The sequence below is a fragment of the Ostrea edulis genome, chromosome 9, assembly GCF_947568905.1.
Source record: "Ostrea edulis chromosome 9, xbOstEdul1.1, whole genome shotgun sequence".
Classification (NCBI taxonomy): domain Eukaryota; kingdom Metazoa; phylum Mollusca; class Bivalvia; order Ostreida; family Ostreidae; genus Ostrea; species Ostrea edulis.
In genome coordinates, this window is record NC_079172.1 from 41,729,498 (window position 1) to 41,749,274 (window position 19,777).

General features: G+C 35.5%; 1 protein-coding gene across 7 annotated transcripts in view; it reads right to left on the reverse strand.

The window, feature by feature from the left end:
* Positions 1 to 19,082, reverse strand: part of LOC125658584 (uncharacterized) — a 29,307-nt gene extending 10,225 nt beyond the window's left edge. The window contains exons 1-4 of one of the 7 annotated variants that reach the window (XM_048889865.2): positions 18,959 to 19,076; positions 10,896 to 11,004; positions 9,620 to 9,716; positions 3,455 to 3,615 (exon numbers count right to left, since the gene is read on the reverse strand). In XM_048889865.2, coding sequence (XP_048745822.2) covers positions 3,455 to 3,615; positions 9,620 to 9,716; positions 10,896 to 10,937 — 300 coding nt within the window. In that variant the 5' untranslated portion in view covers positions 10,938 to 11,004; positions 18,959 to 19,076. Of the gene's footprint in view, positions 1 to 3,454; positions 3,616 to 9,619; positions 9,717 to 10,895; positions 11,005 to 15,352; positions 15,409 to 17,559; positions 17,653 to 18,958 lie in introns of those variants that run through there. The other 6 variants (XM_056149251.1, XM_056149250.1, XM_048889866.2 and 3 more) reach the window with 6 other exon arrangements.
* Between the last annotated feature and the right edge of the window lie 695 nt (positions 19,083 to 19,777).

Sequence of the window (19,777 nt, forward strand, 5' to 3'; positions counted from 1 at the left end):
GTGCCTGGCATCTTTCCATTCCCATTGTTAGGTCGTTTTGCTTTACATACTGATTTTGACTACGGATTACTCTGTTTACCAGATAAAGATATAAGGTTCACGGTTCACGGCATCAGTGCCTCGGAGGAGCAAGCATCATCTGTTCACCGGTTACACCAGCCGTGAGCCCTACATCTTGATCAAGTAAACGGGGTAATCCGTAGTCAAAATCAATGTGCCAAGAACGTCCTAACAATAGGTATGAAACACGTCAGATAGTATTTAACCCAATGATAGGTTGTATTGGCAAACTAGATCGTTATAACGACCATAGAATTTGCGAAATGCTGACTTTAAACAAGAGTAATGACACCCCTGTAACATCAACTTTTTTGTCAGAAGTCTGCCTCGATTTAAAGGGGAAGGCAACCCAAAAGATTTTCAAATGATGAATGACAGTATTACAGTGTAACTACATTGTATATCATAAAAGATTATAATACTATTTTGTTGATATATGACCTAGATAAGCTTCGGTACTAATTTGAGAACGTTAAAAATTGAAATTCCCGCCATCTCTAGAGGCTGCCATGATGTGGAACTCTTTTGTATTTAAGACAATCTAATTAAAATTGGATGTTAGATCCGCTCATATACTGTGTAGCGAGTATGTGAGAGGATCTAACATCTAATTTTAATTAGATTGTATTTAAGACTACAAAAATCAATAATTTTGACGTCACACCGTCTGTTCCGGTTTTGATGAGATTCTAAGATCATCAAAGATGTACATGTGGTAGATTTTACGAATAAAGAGGATGATGCCTTTCTGTCAAACTGTTAATTGCATTAATGCGAAGGGGGAAAGTGAACAAAGATATTTTTGAAATTCCTGTCCCAACCAAGTCATCTGAAAAGAAAAGACTATGTTAACTGTGGATCCATTATTTGCGTAATAACAAGTGGAAGTCGAGACATTTGTATGTAGAAATGTGTACCGTCTGCCTGGTCGGCGACTCGACTGAACGTCTTCTTTTCTCAATTTCTTCTTGCCAAAGAATGGGCTCAAATTTATACTGTTCCAACTTAACTGTTCGTGACTTGTCATGTTTACAGTGCTGCTGATGAAATAAACCGCAACCGATGGTGTGACGTCATAAATTAAACTTCAATGGCCGATCTCTTAGAGGAGTGCAATTCAAAATATATGATAGATAAATATTGATTTGATCGTTAAGAAAGGATTTTTGTTGTTAAAGACTGTCATTTACGATATCAGAAAGTAATACTTTATTCATAAAAGGGTTGCCTTTCTTTTTAGCAAAAGTACCGCAAACGGTACATAATACGCCTGTGAAAATGGTTACAGAGGGTGTTTTTCATAAGCCATGGTTTGTAGAAATTTGCTTCATTTAGTATCAGGTGGAGGCATACTTTCTTAGCATAATATGAATAAAAGGTCATAGCTTAAGACTGTGACAGGAGGTAGATAGACCAACCAAGAGTTCTATGTGTAAAATATTTTCCCAAATTGGACCAAGTTCAACAACCTCTCACCATTGAAAATGTCAAAGAAAATAAAAAATTGTTGAGAATCAAAATCTTGCACTATGCACATCTTTAAGGTATTTACAAATACCATAGCTTCTACACGTTGAGAGGAATTATAATGACATACCATGTCCTTTCTTTAATATAATATTATCTCAAAATGGACTAAGTTCGACAACCTGCAATTTTCTTAAAACTCAAACAAATCAAAATCCTTGCCACCTGCACATCTGTCATACCCATACAAATACTCTGCAAAGTAAGAAGGTCCTTACTTGAAAACTATGGAAGGAAAAATAAAAGACAATCCATGTACTCTTTATGCAATATTTCATAAAGACTGACTAAATTCAAGAACCTGTATTTTTTTTTAAAATTGAAGAAAATCAGAATCCTTGCCACACACACATATCTTTCATATCCATGCAAATACTCGGTAAAATAAGAAGGTCCTTACTTGAAAACTGTGGAAGGAAAAACAGACAAACTTTGTACTCTCTATGCAATATTTTCTCAAAGCACACAAAGTTCAAGAATCTGTAATTTTCTACAAAATTGAAGAAAATCATGCACACTTTCAACACCCATATAAACACTCTGTAAAATAAGAAAGTCCTTACTTGAAAACTTTGGAAGGAGTTCACCGAACAAATCATTTATTCTCTTTATAATATTTCTTCAAAACGGACTAAGTTAAACAACCGGCATTTTTCTTAAAACATATGCACGTCTTCAATATCCATACAAACACTCTGTAAAACAAGATTGTCCTCGCTTGAAAATTGTGGGTGGACAAATTATGTACCCTCCATACAGCAATAATTTTCAAATAGAGGGGCACAGACCCTGCAAGAGAGGTCAAAATGGATCAAAATTGCAATATGATCTATAATGATCCACAAGGAAGCTACATAGCAAGTTTCAACTTGATATGTGACAGAGAAATGAAACTACAAACAGAAAACCCCGAGCAGACGGATGGACGGACATCGCTGTAACATAATTCGGCCTGTCTGAAGACGGACGTATAAAAACTGATCATACGCAGAATAATTTCATATAATACATATAACAGGATTAGGCAGCAGGCATTATATAATACTTTTCTGAGCCTTTGTTTACCCATGAATGGAATCACTATAAGCATTAGTCTCAGATTACCATGACAGCTATAAAATCAGCTAGGGGGAGGAGTATGTTGGGCGTTATCTTTTAAAAACCTCCTATATCGGTAAAATCTCAATTCAAACTCATCATGAGCTTTATGAATAGGTGTTCCGATTCATAAATACTCGTGTTTCACAGCATCATATTTCAATTTAGCACTACACTACAAATGCAAAGATTTCTTTTTTACATCAAGCCCGAGAGGACTTTAACACAGTCGAGCACAGCGCAATTTTCACGAAGCATAAAATTGTGTTACTTCTACTTTGCATAAAACTTGAAACATAAAGTTTAACGACACTAGATGTTCATTAAACTTGGAGCATACAGTTTAATGGCATTTGAATTTTTATAAAGTTTGATACCGGACTTCGAATTATTGGTGATTGTGTCTGTAAGATTAATTGTGCATTAAATTCCAGAGATATTTGCAACTTAAAGTATAATAAACATTTAATCAAATGTTATTTTATCAAACGCCATTTTTTATGCAGTGTTACAAGCCTTCTGACCCAGTAAATAAATTTCAACATCATCGAATTTGAAAAAAGCACACACCGCCTGTTCGTGCTTAAATCCTTACAGTGTTTGTTGTTGTACTTCCCTTCGAGAATGTTTCAGTCATATTGAGAACTCCACAATCTAGACCGCTCCGTGGCGTAATGTATTGTTTGCTGGAACAGTTAGTTTTACCTAATTAGCCCCACAATATGCCAGCCTTTTGACTCCACTTCCTCTAAAAACCATCTAGTTTTACCTCAATAGCCCCACAATATGCCAGCCCTTTGACTCCACCTCCTCTAAAAACCAGGTTTTCGAATTTCTCTTCCATTGGAAATGTTTCTAAGGTTAAGGAACGAGGTGAACACATATTTATAGTAAGTGGTGCCATCTGTCCTTGCATGTTTGATGCATTCCCTGGAAAGTAAACATAACAAAAGATTATAAAATTATCTTTTGACTGTACATGAACACAGTAAGAATTAACCAACTAGTTCTAATTGTAACGGGGACCGTTACATATGTTCCCCAAACCTCCCCCAATTAAAAAGTGATGTCATTGTAAACCTATAGCGAATAAAGTGCACCGCCACGGCACATGATACGCCCGTCACATATTGTTAACATGAACATATCACCATGAAGAGATAGGTATGCATGGAACCAAATGTCAACCTTCCTTTAAGAATCTTACCCACTTTATGGCCTCATGTGACATTGCTTCAAATATTGATAATGTAAGCTTAATGATTTTTAAAAGGATATAAAAACATTTTCCCAAATGGTTTCAATGAAATGATTAAAGTGCAAGATAGCCCTTTATCCAAGCAAACAACTTACAATAAATGGGAGTACTCAAAAAGGTTGATTTATTCAACTTATCAAAAAATACATATATCAGTATCTGCCTTTGTCAAATCTTCAAGTATAAAAGTAAAATATGCATGGTGATGTCAATATAAATAAATATAGATTAAAAACGGTTATTTCAAATACTGGTGCATCTCCTATGGTGTAGTTATTAATTAGAAAAAAATAATATATCATATATTTCTCAACTGGTTGTGTTAGACTTGAGAAATGCACATCTGCAGCTTTGCTCATTGTATTTTAAGGAATGAAGAACAATGCACAGCGTAATAAAACATCAAACATTAGTCATTATGTTTATTCTTAGACTGTAAAACTGTCATCTTAGTGAGACATGACAATCTGCACCTTGTTGTTGAGATATAAAATAAAAATATATTTTACAATATCATATTAATTCTTAAACTTTATACCAAATTAACTTTCAAAGTAATGGCTACCAATTAGAACTGTTCTAAAATTTGACAGATCAATTAGAAGGCCAGATTCCTCTGCCCAATTCCCGATTGCAAGAGATATAGATAGCACCTCCTTGATCAGATTGCTGTAACAGAAATCTTCTAAACTCATTAATTAATCTGTAATTTGACAGAATGCAATTTTTCTGTTAGCAAAATGCCTCCTGAATTGCTTGATAATTACACCCATGGGACAAGGGAAATTTCTCTTGTTACTGACACAAAAGAAATAATTTGTTTGTTATATACTGCTGTATAGTACAGTGTATATAATGAAGAATGTGTAGTTTCTTGAATTAACATTTTTAATATGGTTATTGCAATACTATTTCATCTGTTCAGATTTACACAAATGCCCAATCTGCAGCTTTGTTCATTGTATATCTTTTTTCTGAACAATGCCACAGCCATAACAAAACATCAAAATACTAATCATTAAAATAGGCCTTTATACATATTGCAACCATTTGTTGTCTTAGTGAGAAATGATACTCTGCATATAGGTTGCTGAGAAAAAAAATAAAAAATTATATAGTACAATGTCAAATTAATTTTGAAAATAAAGACTAACCACAACAAACAAATTCACTTTCACAAATAATTTCTGGTATATCTGCAATTAAGAGGCTAAGATCTCTCTGCCCAATTCCCTAGAGATAAAGATAACACCTGCTTGATCATGTTGATCAGAGATGCTCTACACAAAACTCATTAATTAGTCTTGTCAAAATGCCCTTTGCATGCTACTCCCATGGGACAAGTGGAATTTCTCATGTTATTGTTAGAAACGAAGGAAACATTACATAGGCTAAAAAAAAAGCTGTACAGTATATCATAAAAAAAATATGTGTTTTCTTGATGTAACATTTTTGAATGAGGTTTTCTACAAAACTCTTATATGAGTAGGGATTGTACCAATTATAACATACTTTTTTCAAAAAATCACTTCAACTAAATGTCACAGTGACCTTAAAGTACAGTGCGACACACCTTCTACCTAAGATGCATAAGATGACCAAGTTTCATGATTCTAGATCAAATAGTTTTCAAGTTATGAGCCGGACAGGGTTTTACCATATTTGGCCATATCTTCTTAATTAAAAGTCACAACGACCTGGTTTTAATGTGCGGCACACCTTCTACCCAAGATGTATCAACTGACAAAGTTTGATTATTCTAGGCCTTATAGTATTTAAGTTATGAGCCGGACACGAAAAAGCTAACAGACGGACGGACAGACGGACAGACGGACAGACGGACGGACATGAAGGCCATAATATAATACGGCCCGTCTTAAGACGGGCGTATAAAAATCATTTTATTTTAGCTTTTAATTACATGTAGTTCGTATAATATGGTCATTTCGGTACCAAGAAATGAAAGAAAGTAGTGTACGTGCATACACGCGCACGCGAGTATGATTCTGCACTTTTATTAATATTATTGAACAGGCCTTTATATCATATACCCACAGTATGAAGTTCATGATGTTTTCATAAAATATAAAGAAGTTATAGTGATTTTAAAATTGTCCAATCACAATTCAGCACACGTGCATATGCTGAGTAGCCATTTTATCCACAGCAGTTTGTAAGGAGTACCAAGACACACGTTGAACCTCAAAATCAAAAGAATTTGATAGAAAACAAAAACGTTATCGTCCTTTAAAAAATTAAGTTTTGAAAGACGACGCACGCGCATGCGCGTGTGTGTTGGCATTTTTTGTTACACCAATATATAGATACACATATTATCTAACTATGCTGTGAATATTAACTCATTCGCTTAAAAAATAACATAGTTACAAACGTTTTAGTAATATCCAATCAAAAAGAAGCGCACGTACATGCGCGTGTAGATTGGTAATTTTGACCAAGCAGATCAGTTAAGGATCTCAATATCTACCTATGATATGAATATCAAACCATTTCAATGAACAACAAAAAAGTTACACTGATTACAAAGTTAGTGTACGAAAATTGTGATGCATGCGCGTGCAGACAAAATGAATAACATTTTTAACATCTACAAATGATATACTATCATCTATCAAGGTTTCATATCGATCCCTTGTGCATTCCGATTTCGTACATTTTGTACCAAAATTGCAATGCACGTGCGCGTGCGTGCATGCACATGCAGTCAAATTGACTATCGTTCTGCGCATCTACAAACGCTATACTATCATCCTGGAAAATTTCATATCGATACCTTTTGTAATTTCTGAGAACACTCCCGGACACAAAAGTACCGGAGAAAAATAATAACTAGACACTCATTACTAGTAATGAGTAGGTCTTCCGTTTGATCACTTCCGGTAAAGAGCTTTCTGTTCCTACGAAAACCATTCAAATATATCAGAGAATGTACTTTAACAATAAATGAGAAGTGTATTATCGAATTTTTTACTCATTTCTTGTAACTTCCGGTGACGACCGGAAGTACTAGTCAGATGTGTTTTCCTATAAATGACAGCGACTCTTTACTGTCTATATTTCCTGAAAATTTCACGTCTCTATCTGAAAGAGTTCTCAACAAAAGGAAGTAAACTAAAGAAAGAAAAAGTAGTAGGTTACTACCGACCGGAAATCAATTTTGAAAAACAAAATTGTCAAAACTCTAGAAGTTGATACTATTCTTAAGACATGTGAAAATCATATCAAACACATAAAATATAAGCGAGATTTATGGGACAAAGAGACGAAAAGTAAAAAGTATTTTATCAAGAAACCGGAAGTAGTCCTTTTGACTACCGACGGGGTCAATATTCTTTTGACACTTTGAAAGAGACTTGATAAACTAGTATAGGTTTCAATTTAAAAGAAATTTTTTGAAATTTACAATTATTTCAATCACTTCCGGTGACGACAGGAAGTGACGCTCGACATGCTCGACACCCTATTGCATGCTTACAAACAGAGATTGATCATCCCTGAATATTTGATGAACCTATCTTTTACCCTTTCCAAGAAAAATGCTGGACAAAATCTCGTTTGAGAAACAGAAAATCGGCCAGATTTTCCGACCGGAAGTGAATTTTGGAAAAACAAAATAACCACAGCAAAGTCATTTCATAAGACATTATTCCTGAAAATTTCAAGAAAATCTACCCAGCCATCTCTGAGAAATCACTCGAAGAAATCGGAAAATCTTCATTTTTTTTTCTCAAATACTTCCGGTATAGAGCGGAAGTGACGGACGAAAAAAATTGAAAATATGCGTACAATGGCCTAATGCTAGTTGATCAACCCTACAAGATTCAAGCGTCTATATATATATTCATTATTGAGAAACTGAAAAAACAAAGTTTGAATTTGTCTACCCTCTATCTCACGACTGGAAGTAAATTTTAAAAAATATTTAAAGTTACTCTAGACATTTATAGTGTCTACAATATATTTTAAATACAAGTCAAACACTTGTTTAGTAAACGAGATTTAAGGCATTGAAAAAGGAGAATTTGAAAAGTTTTTCCATAATTACCGGAAGTCGACGTTTCGACTTCCGGTGGGGTCAACAGTTTTCATTACTCCAAAAGATACCTGATAAAGTGGTATAGGTTTCGATTCAACTGCTACAACTTTAATTTTTCGATTCATTTTATCACTTCCGGTGACGACCGGAAGTGACGGCCGACATTCTGAACCCCCAACAGCACGCCTACAAAGTGAGATCTATCAACTCTGAAAATTTGGTGACTCTATCTTTTACCGTTTCTGAGAAAACACTGGACAACGAAAACATCTAATAAGCCATATTTGCCGACCGGAAGTAAATTTTGAAAAAATGAAAAACAACGTCCGAGGTATTTTCATTCTCTATCATTCCTGAAAATTTCAAGAAAATCCATTCAGCCATCTCTGAGAAATCAAGGGAAAAAAATGATAATAATAAACAATAGAATCACTATAAGGTCTTCCGTCTGGAACAGAAGACCTTAACTAGAAACTCATTACTAATAATGAGTAGGTCTTCCGTTATACTACTTCCTGTCGAGATTGGAAGTTCAAAAGCCATTCAGTACAATTGAATTTTCATTTTCTTCACACATTATCCGTTGATATTAAGGCCATCAGTGTTGGAAATAAACTGCAGTTCTGATTGCTTTATTCATATTCGGTTCCAGTCTTCAATTAAACCTTGCTGTGTAGTTGCTCTATAGAAATCAGTCAGTCCATCCATTCGATATCACGTAACAAGAGCATATTGTTATTCATCATTAGTACTCCTCAAGGTCTATTACATATATAGTTTGATGTCTTCATCTTTTCCGGTTTCTAAATACGCATGTTTGAAGAGAACTTCCGGTTTTTCGATCGGCACTCCCGGTGGAAATAGTTTACATGGACATCACCTGTACGATTTTGATATTAGCCCAACATTTCTGTAGAAACACCCCCGAAAAAAACACTTGAAATATTCACCTTTTCTTCACATGTCCTCCTGTCACGACTGAAAGTGACGGCAAGGTACGATATTAATATGATGCCGATAGCCTGACGACTGACTATCAGTCCTCACATTTTTGACTCCGTCTTGTATTGTTGCTTAGCACTTGCAAGAACAAAGTCTCATTTTAAGAACAGGAAAACGTACGACCGGAAGTAGATTTAACAAAAATATTCGACTTTTATCTAGACATCCTAATTGTCAGTAACATATAAAAATCAATTGAATTACTTTACTTGCAAGCCAGATTTACGGGTAATTTAAAACACCAAAATTTAGCTGTTTTTCTCTTAAAACTGGAAGTTGTCATTTTGTTTCCAATGAATTTTCATTCCTGAAAGTTTGATGTCTTAATCTTTTACTGTTTCCAACATCTTGCGGTTTTTGCGGTTGATATTAAAAAAATGGAAATAGGACATAATTATCGACAGAAAAGAAAATATCCAGCCATCTCTGAGAAATCGTGTCGACAAAAAAAGGGGGAAACTCTATTAAAAAAGTGAAAAGTCTTATTTTCCGAATTACTTTCCTGTTGTCTTTATTCACTTCCGGTCATGATCGGAAGAGCTCCAATCGAATAAATATTTCATTCTACACCTTAATGATTCTCAACTAATCATACTTTTAACTTTCGACAAAAATACCCATGTTTGAGACAACTTCCGGTTTTTCGGTCGGCACTTCCGGTGGACATATTGTACATGAACAAGACCTAATCATCATCCATATTAGCCCCAATATCTGTCAAAACAAAAAACAAACTTCAAAAAATTACATTTTTTATATCGCTTCCTGTCATGACTAGAAGTGACGGCTATGTACGATTCTCACATGATGCAAACACACTGATGACTGACTATCAGTCTTGAAGACTTGAGACTTCAGTCGTTCACATTTACAGAGTATTAGCTTGAACAAATTCTCATTTTGAAGACTGGAAATCTCGCGACCGGAAGTAGATTTCACCAAAATATTTTACGTTACTCTAGACATTTGCAATGTCAATAACATACAAGAAAATCATTTGTAATACTCCATATACAAGCGAGACTTAAGGCAAAGTCAAAAACTAAATTTTTCCAGTTTTTCTCTTAAAAAAAGGTTTCGTGTCTCTATGACTTTCCGTTAAGTAGGAGTAGCAATAACAAGGTTTTCAATGCGAGTCTCCGAAATTCACAGAAGGGTCAAAGTTCAAAGTCATAATACATACAATCGGAACCAATCAAGAAGTCAATACTTACTTATATAATATTTCAACGCTATCTTAAGCAGGAAAGGGAGTATAAAAAATGCTATTTTCCCTCTTTTCTGATGACCTTGACCTTTGACCCTGACCTAATTTTCAAGGTAAAAGGTCAACAATTCTTTTTCAGTTGGTCTCATGTCTCTACGAGAAACCGTTCTCAAGTTCGACATGTTTTACGAATAAATCGAAAAACATAAGATGCATTAATTCCCTTTAGGGGAACCGAATCCCTTCATTGAAATTTCTTCGATTCTACTAATTACCCTCTATGCTTTAGCAAAGGTTTCATTCTCCTATCATTTACGGTTAAAAAGTAGTAGCGATAACAATGATTTTTGCGAAAGGTCCCATAACTCCGTAAGGGGTCAAAGTTCAATTACGCAGGGTGAAATATATTCGTTTCTCAAGAAGTACTATATGATGGACTATAAAGTTTTTCGACAAGTCTTAAGACGAAATTTTTTTTTGACGGCAGGAAAATAGTAATAAACAGAACAATATCAATAGGACTTTCCACAGAAAGGTGGAAAGCCCTAATAATAATAATAAACAGTAGAATCACTATAAGGTCTTCCGTCTGGAACGGAAGACCTTAATAATAAGAAACAGTAAAAACAACATGTTCCCAAACTTTGTTTGGGGAACATAATCAAATTAATTAAAATAAAACTTACCTGAATCGATGCCGACGTAAGGAATTGGTTCCTTGGCTTCATCTGTATTATCTGACGAGGAGGATGAAAATGTATTACCCATGATGGCTTATAGAATGTAAATATCAACCTGCAACGATGGGAAATACAGTCATATATTAATTTCATTCTTTAGTATCATCCTTTCGATAAGTAGTTACATTTCTAATGTTTTTGCGCTTGATATCTTTACAAATTGCGCTGACAGTCAAACCTTCGTGAACGCATTGCAGTTGTAAACAATTCCCTATTGAATATACGTATATTTCAACAGTTGGGAATTCTGACAGAAGTGAAAGTAGGAATAAATTTTCATGAAAATACCTAGGGACGAACTGCAATGCTTCATTAAGTTCAGGTAGCAGGGGACAGTTTCGCACTATAGGCCCGGAAAAAATGGAATTGCCCCGTATTTGAAGTGATATTACATGTGTAAAAATGTATACAATAATTTTAGGATGCATGTCAAATGTAGCTGATTGCTTAGTAAAAATGTTGATGTACAACATGTAGGTGTCACCATGATTCCTAGCATATAGATGGGTGCAAATACGAAACTAAGACACGTGGTCAGTTGCTGAAGAAATTCCGGTGAAAACATGCAGGGTCTAGCAAAAGGTCTGTAGCTGTGAGGGAAGGTGGATGGCCCCATATGAGAGGTAGATTTTTGAGAAGGGCAGATAGGGTTCTTGATTGTGCACAGTGTCTAAATCCCCATGTTTGGTACTGTGATGGTGTGGGGGTGGTGCGGATTAGCCCAAAATGAGGGAAAAGCAAAGCAAAAAAGGGGAACCTGCTCAGGGCATGTTTTGTGCACCAGCACCAGTATTTATAGATTACATGTAATTTAGGGTCATAGTTTATTAACTACACTAATATGAAATACAAGTATTGACATAAAAGGGAAATATGATTTTTCATTAGTCTGTCATAATCTGACTTTGGTGTATACCCCCTATCCACATGTTTCAAAACCAAAGAAACTGTCCCCTGCCACCTTTAAGAGAATGGCATTTTTTGAAACCCATGGAATTCAGTCAATTTCATTAATATTATCAAGATAAATGTATTAGATATGTAACACAACCCTTTATTTCAATAGATGTATCACATTAGTGTCACAATGGTAGACAACAGAGTCAAGGGGGGTAAGCTATGCTTTAGTACTATGGAAAACCAGAATCTGGTTAAGTATCATAGTGACATGTAAGTACATGTAAATAAGCTTAGTGGTTAAAATAATGTTATTTGGGGTACTTCATATACTGTGTATTCTTTTTACATAGATTACATGTAGTTTTACATGTTCTACATGTAATTAACAAATTGTACTGATTGACAGGTCTCGGGTACAGTAGATCACATTTCTTCTCAGCACCATGATACATATTTATGAAAAAATACTTGCAGATAGAGAAATAAGTCATTTTAGAGACATTTTGAACACAAAAAACACAGTTAACACCATTTTCTCATTTATGGGTGGTACTTGTAAACAAGCCACCTCCCCTTTGACATTTGGCTGAATTGCATGAATCTTTAGTTTTCACTATTAGGATGGAATAGAATAGAATGTAAGAAGAGAACAGGTATTCAAAATCTTGTTGGGGAGTTGTTTACATAATTAGAGCATATTTCAGGTCTATACATATACAGTATGTAAAGAAGTAGACAGTGAAGTGGGAAATTTTCTTGATTTTAAGAGCAGTAATGTCCCTTTATCTCTCTCTAATCCATCATTTTCTACACAGGTTCTCATGATTACATGTTCAGCATGTAGCACCACATATAAGGTCACTTTTACCATAGATACAATATACTTGTAATATTATTTGTTAGGCACAGGGATCTTACTCGAACACTCTCATCACTCTAAAATGACAACATCATACACAGAAATGTAGGGTTTTTAAATAATTTTATTGCGTACACATTTAGGGCGGTCGACATGATGTATTGGTGTAGTTTCACTCAGAATAAGTCAGATTTGTCAAAAATGGGAGTTGACGTCAATGACATGAGATGTCAGAATTCTTAAAGGTAGCAGGGGACAGTTTCGCACTATAGGCCCGGTCAACTTTTTCAAAAAATGGAATTGTCCCGTATTTGAAGTGATATTACATGTGTAAAAATGTATACAATAATTTTAGGATGCATGTCAAATGTAGCTGATTGCTTAGTAAAAATGTTGATGTACAACATGTAGGTATCACCATGATTCCTAGCATATAGATGGGTGCAAATACGAAACTAAGACACGTGGTCAGTTGCTGAAGAAATTCCGGTGAAAACATGCAGGGTCTAGCAAAAGGTCTGTAGCTGTGAGGGAAGGTGGATGGCCCCATATGAGAGGTAGATTTTTGAGAAGGGCAGATAGGGTTCTTGATTGTGCACAGTGTCTAAATCCCCATGTTTGGTACTGTGATGGTGTGGGGGTGGTGCAGATTAGCCCAAAATGAGGGAAAAGCAAAGCAAAAAAGGGGAACCTGCTCAGGGCATGTTTTGTGCACCAGTATTTATAGATTACATATAATTTAGGGTCATAGTTTATTAACTACACTAATATGAAATACAAGTATTGACATAAAAGGGAAATATGATTTTTCATTAGTTTGTCATAATCTGACTTTGGTGTATACCCCCTATCCACTGTTTCAAAACCAAAGAAACTGTCCCCTGCCACCTCAGATTGGGATGCTTTTCATGAAGCGCAAACGCACTTCGTGAAGTATGCCGACGTGAACCGAAGCGTTCCAGATCATACTAAGCAGCCACTAACCAGCAGCCAATAAAACAATCCATCGAAGTACTGAGAGTACTCAGACGGAATGCTAAAAATAAGCAAATAATCCATCAGATTGATAGTATTTCAAACAATGAATGGCTTTATACTTGAAGTCAATTAAGGTCACCTGAAAATTTCTAATGTTACATCACATAGGGTCATATTGCAGGTAAAACAGCTTAATCTTTCAAGAGTCTACTTTCAGCTCTCAGTTTGGGGTTGTAGGGGTACTACGTGGGGCCTCCCGAGGATGAAATAACTTATCAGACCTCTCTAATGATTAAATATGAGTTGATCGAATGCAACAAAACTTATAAAGGGATATAGAACAACAGTCGCAAATGTAGAACTCTAAAAAGGGTTTACATAGGCCTTTAAAGGCAATTGAGCTCACCTGAAATTCTACATCGTGTGGAATCATAATGGAGGTAAATAATAACTTCGTCTTTCAAGAGTCCAAAAAAGGAGTGTAGAGACAAGGTAGGAGACCCCTTGGTATATTATTTGCCGTCCTCATTTGTAACTGTAGGGGTACCACCTGGGGAACGGACATGTCCATATGAGTGTATAGTTCTCGAGCAGGACGTTAAACACAATACAACCGACCAACCTCCTGAGGATGGGGTAACTTTTCAGATCTTTGTAATTATCAAATATGGAGTCATTAATAAATATCACTGATGAGGAGATAGAAAACAATGTAAACAAACCCACATAACCCTGGAAAGGGGTCACAACGCCGTTAAGGGCAGTGGTACTGACCTAAAAGTTCCTAATTTTACATCAAATAGGGTTGTTCCATATGCAGGTTAATAATATCTTAATCTTTGAAGAATCTATCAATAGAGTAAGCAGGCAAGATAGGGGATCCTTAGGACTATCATTTCATGTCCTAAGATTGGGGCCGTAAGGATATCTCCTTAGGGTTTGGAAACTCTAGAAATCTCTATAACTATTAGATATGAAGTGATACAATGAAATTAATATGTTCAAGAGACTTTACCACAAGGGAAGACTAACCTGTAAAACCATAAAATAGCAACACCGTATATACATAGAAGGGGTCTCATTGTCCCATAAGGCAATGTAGCTCACCTGAAAGTTCCTAATTGTACTTTTCATACAGTGATAATGAAGATTAATAATAAGCGAGGTCAACTGCAAGTTCTTTCCCACCTACCCATATGCTTGTCTGCCTACCTACTTATTTACATGTTTGGATGGATGGATAGACAGATGGAATGTATTTTTAAGTTTCTTGAATTTTGTTTAATATGATCGATAAGCACCACTTGTACCAAAAACACTGACAATATTTTTGAAACAAAGAAAAAGTTCAAACTGTCTGCACATTGATACTAGTATTTCTTTCATTTGGAAAGAAAAGCACTCTGCGATATTGGTTTTCCGAACTCAGGTTCTCGTGAGACTTTTGACGAAATTACTTAGTGACACTTTTTGACAATAAACGACGACAAGAAATAGTTACCAGTGACCCATGGAACAGCGGAGTAATGCTTAGTAACCAAATATGTCCATTTGATAGACCTAAAGATTTTGAGAAAGGCGACGATAGCGAACAGTGATCAATCTCATAACTCCTATAAAGAATACAAAATTAATAGTTGGGCAAACATGGACCCCCTAAACATACCAGAGGTGGGATCAGGCGCCTAGGTGGAGTAAGCATCCATTGTCCAACGGTCAGCCCTATGTCCAGGTAAACGGAAAACTTCAAAAGTAGTGTACCAAGAACGGTATAACAATAGGTATGAAACACGTCAGACAACATTTCACCCAATGATAGGCTATATGGGTAAAATAGATCATTATAACGACCATAGAATTCGTGAAATGCTGATTTTAAACGAGACGGTTGAAACCTCTGTAACATCAACTTGTGTGTTAGTAGCCTTCCTCTATTTACAAACTGATCATACGCAAATCAAACTCTTGCGTATCGGACCAGTAAAGTGATATAAACACCACATGCAGATGATAATGGAATATTGCTACATGAATATGTGAAGTTGACGATAGAAAAGGTGAAATCATGCCGATTGTCATAAAGATGAATTGCTAGAAAATATCTGAGCATGAAGCAGAAGTGGAGGACTCCGTGGTGTCTTTTATCTCGAGTTCACAGGGATATATCCAATTGATATATGAAAGAAAATGAGTAGTAAAAATATTTAGCAAATGTATGCGCCGATGAGAAATATATGGTAGCATGTAAAACTTATACGGTACCAATTTTGATGCACCAGATGCGCATTTCGACAAATAATGTCTCTTCAGTGATGCTCAACCGAAATGTTTGAAATCCGAAATAAAATAAAATTACGCACTAAGGGTGCCATCTTCATTCAGGGAACCTAGAGAGAGTAAAAAAACCCAAGAGACAAGTAACCTATGCAAATATATGCTAAACGGGTCAAAAGACATGGGGCCTCTGACCAATGTACAATGACCCATCAACCACAATCAAAAATCGGAGCGGCAATTTTGCAGCCCAATGTAAGTATGATGTAAGTGGGAGATTCAAATTAAAAAAAATATGTAAACATAGCTGGTACTTTTAACACATAAAAAAGTACAGCTGGTACTTCGAACACATGGAGAGCACAGGTGGTGCATCAAACACAGGAAAACACATGCACTTCACATAATAATATATGGAAGCATAGGTGGTGCTTTAAAGACAAGACATTTTACAGGTGGTGGTCAAAAGACATGAAAAGCACATGTGTTGCTTCAAAGACATTAAAAACGCAGGTGGTGCTTCAAACACGAAATGTATGGAAGCACAAATGGTACTTCATATACAAAATCCATGGAAAAAAGAGACCGTGCTTAAAACACAAATCAGATTTAAAAGCATAAGTGGCAAGTTGTTATTTACCTTCATTACGACCCTGGTTCATGTAAAATTAAGAATTTTCAGGCGAGTTCAATTGCCCTTAAAGGCCTCTTTGACACCTTGCTAGGGCTCTACATCACCAACCATGTTGTTCTCCATGATTTCATCAGTTTTGTTTTATTCTATCACCCCATATTCAATCATTTGAGAGGTCTGAAAAGTGACACGACCCTCGGGAGGCCCCAGGTGATACTCCTACCGCCCCATACCGAGGGCGAAAAATGATAGTCATAGGGGTTCTCTAAAGATACCTTGCCTGCATACTTTTTGCGAACTCTTCAAAGATTAGGTTATTATTAACCATCATTATGACCTACCATTAGGAACTTTCAGGTGAGCTCAATCGCTGTTAAAGGTCTATGTTACAATTTTAAGGGTTCTTCATATTTCTGTAATTAACAAGCAATCGTTGATTTTTTTTATTTGCCTTTTTAGATATAGAGGTTTAGGTTTATAACCCACATTTATAAATGATATTGTCCAGGGGTTGGTCTAGCTTATCATAATTCTGAACTCTTGATTTTGGAGTAAATGCATTCTAGTTTTCTCTAAAAAGGAACAAACATTATGTCTGTAAGACACACCGCTATTTAGTAATTATGAGAACGAATTCTAATAACAAACAAAACAAAAAACAACAGTATATGAATTATGTGCAATTTTCTCTTCGTTACCCATTTTTGAGTGTGCTTCAAAACATATTCTCGTAAAATGTGGTAAATCATCACAATTTTAGCAAGACTTATAGAGAGCAAGTTTTCAGTGAATACAGATGTATATGTATACGGGTTTGTAGACGAAGGAAGGGTATTTTTAATTTAGATTACAACACCGTTTAAACAATGAAATAAAAAATCAAACGCATAAGCACATTACAAATTGTAGAGTACCATGAAATTATGATAAATACCAGTTCTGTTATGCGAGACAATTCTACTTACAAACAAACATTGGTGCTGATAAGAATGGCTATTTCTATTGCTGTTCGAAATGATTTGTTGAATGAACGCAAGTCCTGCTATCAGTATCCTTTTATTGTTAACAATCGGGATTATTCGCACTCTTATCAGCTTAATGTGCATAGTTAAGGCATTTCAAACGTTGTAATATTTATGGCATGTCATGTACAACGTTTATCTATATATATTAATTACAAATTTTGGATACTAGCATCTACCTTACGATTTATTAGGATCAAAACGAAATCGCAAAACAAATTGATTTAGTAGGTCGATGGCCTTGTTTAATAAAACTTTATAATAAAAATCTAGTACGACCTAAACGTGCATTTTGGTGTAAGTATCTTCAAAACTGTGTTACATTTACTCAATTAATTTATTTGTCTAGTTCATCTACACGTTAGTCGATGCAGTGTTGAGTAGGGAGTTAAACGGCTTGTTTGACCTAGGCTATTAATCTTTATTCTTGATTGCAACGCGAGCACACTGATCACCGAGAGGTTGAATCTGTAAGATAACATTTAAGAGATGAAATGTATTTTGTTTTGGGAATAAATAACATAACAATTTGCCATATCATACATGCCTAGTTAAATTAAGACAAGTCCGTTATTTCTATTTTTCCGTCGATTGCATAATAAGCAACACCATTTGTTTCTAGATACTCTAGGGTCCATGAAATTGTGAAGGGGGCCACTTTTTCGCTAAACAAGTAGGGGTTTCACCTCCAGAGATGATAAAAATAAACATTTGTCTTTTGCTTAAATGATATCCAACTACGCAACCGTCCCTCTTGATCCCCCACTGATACTGTCCCTGTATATTGGTTAATGAGATCGAAAACTTAGTTGTATATATGTGTGTGTTTTGCATAGAAATTAAAATTAGCCTGAGTAATTAATACATGGAGCTAAGTGATAGCCATATTTGCTTCGTGACCTTGATGTCGTGTGTTCATGCCCCGTGTGTGTGCTAAGGCGACCTATCCTAGGCCTATTGATTGCTTCACCAAAAGCTTGCCATTTAAGAAGTCTGTAGGATCTGACCTACAAACGGATGACCAGTGTTGCTGCAGGCTTTGATAAGTTAAAGAACCCCCATTGCCACGTATGTCTAATATATGTGCACTAAAAATTCTTAAACGGATAGTTCCATGAATTGTATTGAGGTCATCTCCTACATGTAAGACACAATCCAAATCTGATATTGAATAACATACGGTACAACCGATGCACGTTGTTCACAACTTTTCTTTTTTCAAAAATATAGGATTTCTCGTGCTTTATCCAAACAACAGGAAAATCGCATTCATTAATATGAATCGGCTAACATCGTAAAATTCTAACACGATATTGTTTTATTTTAGGAGCAGTGCACTTACCTGTCTTGTCGATTCCTCGGGTTTATTTTCTTGTCACTGTAATTAGGTGGACGAATTGGCCAGACATTAATTTAAATGTATGTCCTGCAAAGAATTACACAACATGCATTTGTTGCAGCCAATGAAAACTCGTTCAGATGTTTTGCATAATTCAAATAAAGGTAGGGACAATATAAACATGTTTTAAATTGAAGTCAGACAGATATACGAGTTCTCTTTATGGGATAGCTTGTGGTGCAAGCAGTATCTGCGAAAAAGCAAAATCCAAAATATAAAATCATTTTTTTTTATCTGTAATTTGTGTATACAATACAAAAACCGTGACAACCATTGAGGCGAGTGAGGAATTTCCCCCACTTACAACTTAGGGATAATGAAAGTTTGGAGAGGAAATCTTCTCTAATTGTATGATGAAGAAGAGCACACCAGGTTTCAATGCGTCCGTGTCACTTTCCAGTAACACGTCAAGGAGTTCTGATTTCAAGAGAATACAGAATAGACACGTTTTATGGGGGGGGGGGGGGGGGGGTACCACCTATGAGTATAGTTTTAAAACAAATAAATTTCATTTCTTTTTAGAAATAAGCGAGAGGATATAAACTACGAAGCTTTATTACAAAGTAGGCCGGCGTGAAGCGTTTCTGTTCATACCCTCATGTACTTTCAAAAATGAAATTTATTTCCTTTATTCATTTTTTTCATATTTACCAGTACATTCTACTTTTATTTCTCTCGGAGAATTCCCTACCATTTAAATAGTCGTACTATATTTACCAAGATTCATACGCATAACGTTCACGTTCATGAGGAAATCGTTAT